General features: G+C 43.6%; 1 protein-coding gene across 1 annotated transcript; it reads right to left on the bottom strand.

Moving 5' to 3' along the window:
- Positions 1-562: 562 nt before the first annotated feature.
- rxfp3.3b (relaxin family peptide receptor 3.3b) lies at positions 563-1,896 on the bottom strand. The gene has a single exon (XM_072435836.1). It carries the CDS (start codon positions 1,820-1,822, stop codon positions 650-652), a length of 1,173 nt encoding a protein of 390 aa, XP_072291937.1. The 5' UTR covers positions 1,823-1,896; the 3' UTR covers positions 563-649.
- Between the last annotated feature and the right edge of the window lie 6,070 nt (positions 1,897-7,966).

Here is a 7,966-nt window from a genome sequence, read left to right as displayed (position 1 = left end):
GCAAGAAATGAGAAGTCTGAAAATAACAAAAGACAATGAGAAAAAGGCCTCCATTACAAATATATTAAAACACATTCTGAAATGTTTTTAGTGACAAATGTATTTCATGAATATTCTTTTAGTGATTGCTTGAGTGAGCTGTACAGCATAAAAACAGTGGTGGTGCAAACTTTGGACAAAAATAAAACACTTTGATCTTTTGCAGACAATGTATAAACGAGCAGCACGATATAGTTTTACAGCAGCACGTTTCCAATGTGATGAAGATGAGGATGAAGGTGGAGATGAGAGACGTCACGGACAGATTTTTCCTTTTAAGGTTTTCATGGTTTTTTACATTCACGACTTAAGCTTGACATTGGAAACACCAGCCACAACAAACACCGAGACAATCCACGAGACGACGTCACAGCGGGGCGACTCCTGCTCATTTTAGCTTATGAAGAATAAAACCAAAGTGCCATTCTCAACACAAAGTGTGGCGTCTGCAGTCCGAGGCGCGCGCTCCACCGGCGCCTTCGCCTTTACGCACGGCGCCTTTACGCACGGCGCCTTTACACTTGATCCCAGTTAAATCCTTTTGAGGCAGAGAAGTATTTGAGGCTTCGGGAGCGCGTGTGTCCGTGTCACGCGCATGAGGTCTTCAAAGTCACTTTGGGAGCGGTTCCGTGTCGCACGTGAGCACAGACAGACGGCAGTTCTCCGTGTCCACCTGGTGCAGCGGGATCACGACCTGCGTGTCGTCGGGCTCCGCGCGCACGGTGCCGGAGAAGGGTCGCAGAGGGCACGCCCCTGCGCCCGGTGGTGATGACATCCTCCAGAACAGATCCTTGAGCTTTTTACGGAACTCGCGGCGCATGAGGCAGTAGAGCACCGGGTTCAGGCAGCTGTTGGTGTGCGCGAGGCACACGGTGAGAGGGTGCACGTACGTGTGCACCATGTAGTACGTACGGTCCCAGTTTACCACGTTGAACTTTACCAAGACGCCCCAGAAAGTGATGGCGTGGTTTGGCATCCAACAAATGAAGAAGGACAGCACCACGATGGTGACGGAGCGCGTGACGCGCGAGCGCCGCTTTACCTGGTTGTTGTTCATGCTCCGCGTGCGCACGAAGCGCAGCAGCATCAGGTAACACACCGTGACGATGAGCATCGGGAACACAAAGGCCACGAGGATCTTCTGCAGGTGATAGAGCGCGAGCCACGACTGTCCGTCTGGGAACCCGAGCAGACACAGGCGCTCTCCGGCCACGTTACGCACCGTGGAGAACACGGCCGTGGGCAGTGATGCCACCGTGGCTGACACCCACAGTGCCACGATCACCCATCGCACCGGGCACACGCGCCGCCGCGTGCGGTCTTTGAGGGCAGACGCCACGGACCAGTAGCGCGTGACGCTCATGGCCGTGAGGAAGAAGACACTCGCGTACATGTTCATGACTGTGACTGACAGGATGATCTTGCACATGGCGCCGCCGAAGGGCCAGCTGAAGTCCAGAGCAGTGTCCACGGCCCAGAATGGCAGCGTCAGCACGAACTGGAAGTCTGTCACGGCCAGGTTCAGGATGAACAGGTTGATGCTGGAGCGCTTCTTTCCGCCGCGCCGTGACTTCATCAGGAACAGGACCAGGAGGTTTCCCACCAGCCCCGCGGCGCACACCACGCTGTACACGATGGAAATGAGGATCCGCAGCGCGGAAGAACCGTCCGCGGGGATGTCTATGTCCTCCAGGCTGCTGAAGCGGTTTGGTCCCGCTGTGGAGCGGTTCCACGAGCTGTTATTCCACTCAGTCATCTTCTGACCCGCGGGGTCTTCACGCATCACCTCGCGCCAAACTTTGGAGTCTTCATGTTTGCACTGCTTTCTCAGAGCTGCGTCTCTGTCCGCAGCTCAGCGGAAACAGTTCTCCGCGAGCGCGCGGCGCACTTTATGTGGGACGGTGTCGCGCGCGTCTGAGGACTGTGTGTGTGTGTGTGTGTGTGTGTGTGTGTGTGTGTGTGTGTGTGTGTGTGAGTGTGTGTGTGTGTGTGTGAGAGAGAGAGAGAGACATGGCGCTCAGAGCACAGACTGAAGAACCTCAGCTGTGATTATTGTCAGTTATGACAGGATCAACACCAACGGACTGTGACATTTCTGCAGAGTCTGTTTTATTAGAATCAACATTTAATCTGAATCAGAACTGACATAATCATCGGGGAAAAAGAAGCCAAAGCACAGTTATAAGGACTGAGTAATTATTTTAGAATATAAAAAGCATGTGGTGATTTCGGATTGTAATATTTTTAAATAGAATGTTAAATGTAAAGCCCATAAAGACTTTTAAAGCACATTAAGAGCGCCTTGGCTTCCTTTTTTCTCCCAGTCTTGACCTTGAACCTTGATTAGACTAAATCTCATGAGATTTTGGAAACAGTTATTTTTTCACTTTATGTACTTCAGCCCGTCACATAAACACATGAGGGAATATTCTGATAATACAGTTGGATATTGCTGTTTCACTGGCCACTACAAGACCAGAGAAGTGATGGACGTTTAAAAAAAAAAGATATGAAGCTACCGGATCATTCCCTTTAAGTAACTGTCACATTTGTCAACACTTTGTCATCTTATTTATTGTTTGCAATTATTGCTTTTGACAGTAAATCGCCATTGTAAATGTCGGTTGCTTCTAATTATCATCACGTGATACCAACTCTGCTCCCTCAGTGACCTTTTAAGACACTGCAGGCGCCAAAAACTCCCTGAAAAGGAAAGTATACGATGAGTTTACAGAAGCCAGATGGTGTTTTTTTTTTCCCATCAGCCTTTGCTCCGATACAGTTGCATATGTCTCCAACAAAATCTGCCAACTTGGACGGAGACCACTGTTCCCTCATTACAGAAGAGTCTACATGTTTAAATCCAGCTATTAATCATCCGGCCATCAATTATGCATAAAGTCGCACAAATAAAAAGATTTTATTTGCACTGTTTTCCAGCTCGTTTACTGTTTATTGCACCGTATTATTATAAATGTACACATGTATATTATCACATCATTAAACAACAAGGAACCAGGACCTGAAATGACTCACCGGTTTGTTTTCAGACATGAAATATCAAACTATTTTCATCATTATATTTCCTGGTGTAGAAAAATGTATTCAACCGACAAAACCAACAAAATGATTGCGGAAATAGGTTCCGCCGCTGATATGATGTAGTGTGAAAGCCGAAGCTCAGCCTGTTTGTGTTTGTGTCGATGAACTTTTGGACCCAAATGACTCTGATGATGTCACACTTAATAATGATGATGTCACACTTAATAATGAGCTCATAAAGTGTGACATTTATCTTTATACAGCGCATTTATAACACACTTTCCGCCGCACCAAGTCACGATCATGATCAAAATCGACTTCATCTGATAAATTACATGTACACATTTTCTGAATTTCACTGTTTATCTGTAAAAATGAAATGACTTTGAGGGTTGGAAAATGCATTTGAATAGTAGCCAACAGGTCATGTTTGGACCAGATCTACAAGGAGTTATCAGGAAAGGTCTGGTCAGCAGTCAATAAACACGGTCCTGAGAAATGTTCTTAAAGTTACATCTGTACACGTGGAAAAACAACCGTCACCTAAAGTAAATATTAGCTATAATTCCTCTCTCAGGCCCAATAGTTATCTACTCCCCAATACAACGGGAGCTGGAGGGACTGTGTCTTTTGATAGAATGCAGCGACTGCAAAACAACGTTAGTTTGTGTTGCTTTTTCACTTGTTTCTCTGATTTTGATTTGATTGCAGTTTAAATTGTGAGACGACCACACCTTTTATCTGCCAGAAATACACATCTTTGCTGCTATCTTTGCCTTTAGGTCACAATTCATGTTTTAAGGTAATAAACTAGTCTTTTTTCCATTCAAAAATGGCGTTTGAGCCTGATTCTGGAGTATGCAGCGTTGTGTCCAGTGATACACGTGACAAACAATACATCGCCTATGGTTTTCTGGTATATTACTGTTTTTTAAGGGTAAGAAATGCACTTTTACTGCAGTATTTCTGTGTTAAACCACAATTTCAGAAATCTAAACAGTGAATATTTCAGCTGCAATACATGCATATATCTACTTTCTCTAAATATGAAATGGACAGAAATGCTCAGGGTGATACATTGATACTGTGTCACCAAATTAAGTCACAATAGTTTGAGATTTTGGCAAACCCTCAGGTATCCCAGGCTTTTTCTGGTGCAAAAGTAAAGCGTTAAGTGACCACAGCTTTTGCCTCCGTAGCTCAGTCCACTATTGAGTTTTTCCATTTATTTTGCCGTGCCCTTTTGGAACTGGCTGGGAGGTATCATGGCTGCCCTCATTGATTATCTCTCCTCACTAATGATGATTGGCCATCTAAGACTTGCCCTGTCGTTAAAAGCCAGACATAGGGCACGAGTGAGCAGGAAAAGCCGGGGGAAAGAACTGTGTCAAAGGAGAGGTTAGGGGAGAACGGATGGACGCAAAAAGCACAGGCACGAACGAGTGGAGAGGCAGAAGGCAGACGCATGAGGGCGCATGGAGGCAGCGGCATCGATACCACACATGATAAGTGAAGAACGTACTGTATACTGGCAACACTTTCATTCACGCACAGCCCTCTGCTTATTATTCCCTGCCTTTTGGGTTGCTTTTGGCTGCTTCTGGTTTTTTGAGTGGATCAGTTTCTGTTTGCACTTATTTCTTTCAGAAATAAACTTTAAACACATTGTAGAAAAATATTCAGTTGTATCATCCGGGCATTGTTCCCCCATCAAAATCATATCTGGAGTTGTATATATCTTAATTCACCCATATCTGTTTAATTAGTCTCCACTTTGAGCCCCAGAAAACACTTTCCAAATGTTCCAACATGTTCTGAGCGTTTATTTCCTCACCGTAATACCCTCTGCTGCCTGTAGATGGAGTTCTAAGACAAACCTTGATGAACGCTTGACTGATGGAAAGTAATGAGTGATTTCTAATAAATACATTATTTTACATTCTAAAACACGAGATGCCGAAGCAAAGTTACTCAAGAGCATGTTTAAACGCCAACAACAATACAAATAATGCATTAAATATATTGATCTTATATCGTTAAATCCTACTTTAAACCTAGATTTCAGTTATTAACAAAACCTTTCTGTGAGGCTGAAGCACTGACCCGTCTGCCACTGTAAATAAGTCAACACAAAATAAGCAACTTTGGCACAATAAAGAAGAGGAAAGACATTTGGGCAGGATATATATACACCTCTGTGAACTTCTCGACTAGAATTGGACTAAACTGGTCTGTGTTTTGCTCGGTTTGTCCACTGAGCCGGACAGATTCAGCCGGAAATCTGTTCAAAACAAAGAGAGTCCATTTCAGTCGTGTGCTGATGAGGCTCTGTGGAACGGCGTGCTGCGCTCTTACTGTTGTAACTGCTAACCCAACTGAGCCTGCGCTAATCCTGCGTACAGAGGATATATTCTCATTCTCAGTAAATAGCTTCAAACAACAGTATCTCGCTCATCGAATAATTGACTCGAGAACAAACACACGCTACTTTGCCATCATGTCCGATGTTCTAGTCATTGCAATCAGTCAATCAATATTTTATTTGAACATCCGTATATATCTGGGGACGGGGAAAGGTCAGAAAGGACATACCTGTCTTTTAACTAGCGTTCACAAAATACGTGTGGTTGGAGATGTTAATCGTCAACGTGGGTTCAGGAGCGGGACCACGCCTCAACCTCTACTCCTCCAGTAAACACGCCCCATTCTCTAACCACACCTCTAATTACCCAGAAGCCCTATCTATAAGGCCTATTCACAGCATCTCTTGTCTCTGCTCCATCGTCGCTCCATTGTCGCTCCATCGTCGATCCATCGTTGACCCATCGTCATTATTATCAATAAACGTTCTTTCATATTCCATAGTTGTGGCGTGGTCCTTGCTAGTGAATTAGTACATCTAGTTCGCTGCGCTCTGTGAGTTACTATAGCAGGGCCTTTATCTGTCCTGCAATGGGAAAGTGCAAGAGTAAGTACACAAACAGCCGCCGTGAAAGGAGACGGCGAAAAAGTGTGAAGAGTTAAATAGACAAATAACACCTAATACAAAGAGTGAGTGTTGGAAGTGTTGCATTACCTCAGTACTCTTTTTATACGAGATATTGAATGGAATGGGAGCGACTCTGGGCTCTCTCTCGCAGCGCCCGTGATGCATAAAGCTCAGTTAAGTGAAGGTCAAAGGAAAACACTGCAGATCTCACCCGGGTTCTCATGGGGCTGAAACATGAACACCACAGCTCTCAAACTGTACACACTCTCATCTTAAAGAGGACGTGTTGTGCTTTCACTGTACCTTGTGTAGATCCTTATTTTACGCTTTGTTCATATAGTAAACTGCATCTAAAACATTTCAGAATTAGAAAGGGAACCGTTGACTTTCTTTTAAAAAATGATAAACCGTTGTGCTGGCCGGTGGTCGAGTGGTTAAGTCCGCAACACATTATGCCAGGCTCCACAGTGTCTCAAGGTCAAATCCCGGCCCCGACTGCTGCATGTTCTTCCTTCTCTCACCCCCATTTCACGCTGAACTGTCCTGTTTAATAAAGCCTTTGTGCCAAAAAATCCTTTAAAATGTAAATAAGTAAAGGGCCCACTGACTCGGGTAACAGTTCACACTTCACGTGGGAAGTTCAAGAGACTTAACTGACAACAGACCCTCCTCACTGTAAAACAAGCAAAGTTGCCAACTCCAACTCTTTATAGCAACTTTTTAAAATCACTGAAGTAAAAAAGAATGAATTAATTAATTAATTAAAAAAAAAAAAAAAATCATTGAGCGACATCACACACAACATTTGGTTGCTTCTTTATCTGGGCTTATCTTTGTACAATTCTCATTTTTTAATTTTTTATAAATACTTGGTGTCTGGTGACGCCACTTACCATGAACCTCGTCTCATCTGAAGAACTGAAGAATACACTTGAACATACACAAACATGAAAAAGTAACACCCATGACCTCATTGCAGAGTGGCAGAGGAGTTAACCACTCTCACACCTACAACATTTATGATAATTGCGGCGACTTGTATGTGTTCATAATTTAGAGTGCGTGCTGAAGCTTCGTTATCGCAGCCCCTTTGAGGATCATTACATGTGTACTTATCCGGCATCCGTGTACTTATCCTGCATCCGTGTACTTATACTTCATCACTGGACTGAAACATTAACACAAAAAGTCAACCTTTGCACACCACACGGGCTCCACACGCGAGACTCATCACTAACTAACCAGCTTGTTCATGTGCTCTTCCTCTCTTTGGTCTTCCTCTCGGCCTCCTGTTTCCTGCTGCTCTAACTTCAGCATCATTCTACCCACATATTCACGATCCCTCCTCCATCTTAATCTGGAAACATTATCTCCATAACATCTATCATGAGCTGTCTCTTAAGTGCACTCAATCGTTATCCTTGTATTGGACAGATTATTACAAAGATATTTGCTTTGTTTGGGACAATGAATATATGAATGAATATTGACGATAAATACAGCCAGAAAAATGAGCTAATGCTTGTGTTCTGTTTGGAGTAGGATATTTTCAGATACATTATTTTGAAATAAGAAAACAGGAAAAAAAAAGTCAAGTCAGATAAAGACTCACTTAAAGAATTTCATATAAATATTTTTTGCATTTTTAATTTATTTATTTGTGCTAAAACATTGATATCACTCATTCTTACCGTGTGCAAGGTCGTCCGTCCGCAGATCTGACATGTAACTTGAGACAGTGGTGAAAGCATTGGTTTGTGTCTGGACTTTACCTTAAAAACTTTTGTCACCATGAACGTGCTACAAAATACACCTCAAACTATACGGGTAGTACGTTTTACTTTTCAGTTCAGTTAAAACATGTAATGGAGTAAAAAGTACAGATACCTATGGTAT

The sequence above is a fragment of the Eucyclogobius newberryi genome, unplaced genomic scaffold, assembly GCF_026437365.1.
Source record: "Eucyclogobius newberryi isolate DKJ021-1_F unplaced genomic scaffold, fEucNew1.0.hap1 SCAF_7, whole genome shotgun sequence".
NCBI lineage: Eukaryota > Metazoa > Chordata > Actinopteri > Gobiiformes > Gobiidae > Eucyclogobius > Eucyclogobius newberryi.
The sequence above is the reverse complement of the archived record's forward strand: the minus strand, read 5'-3'. Positions and strand labels throughout refer to the sequence as shown.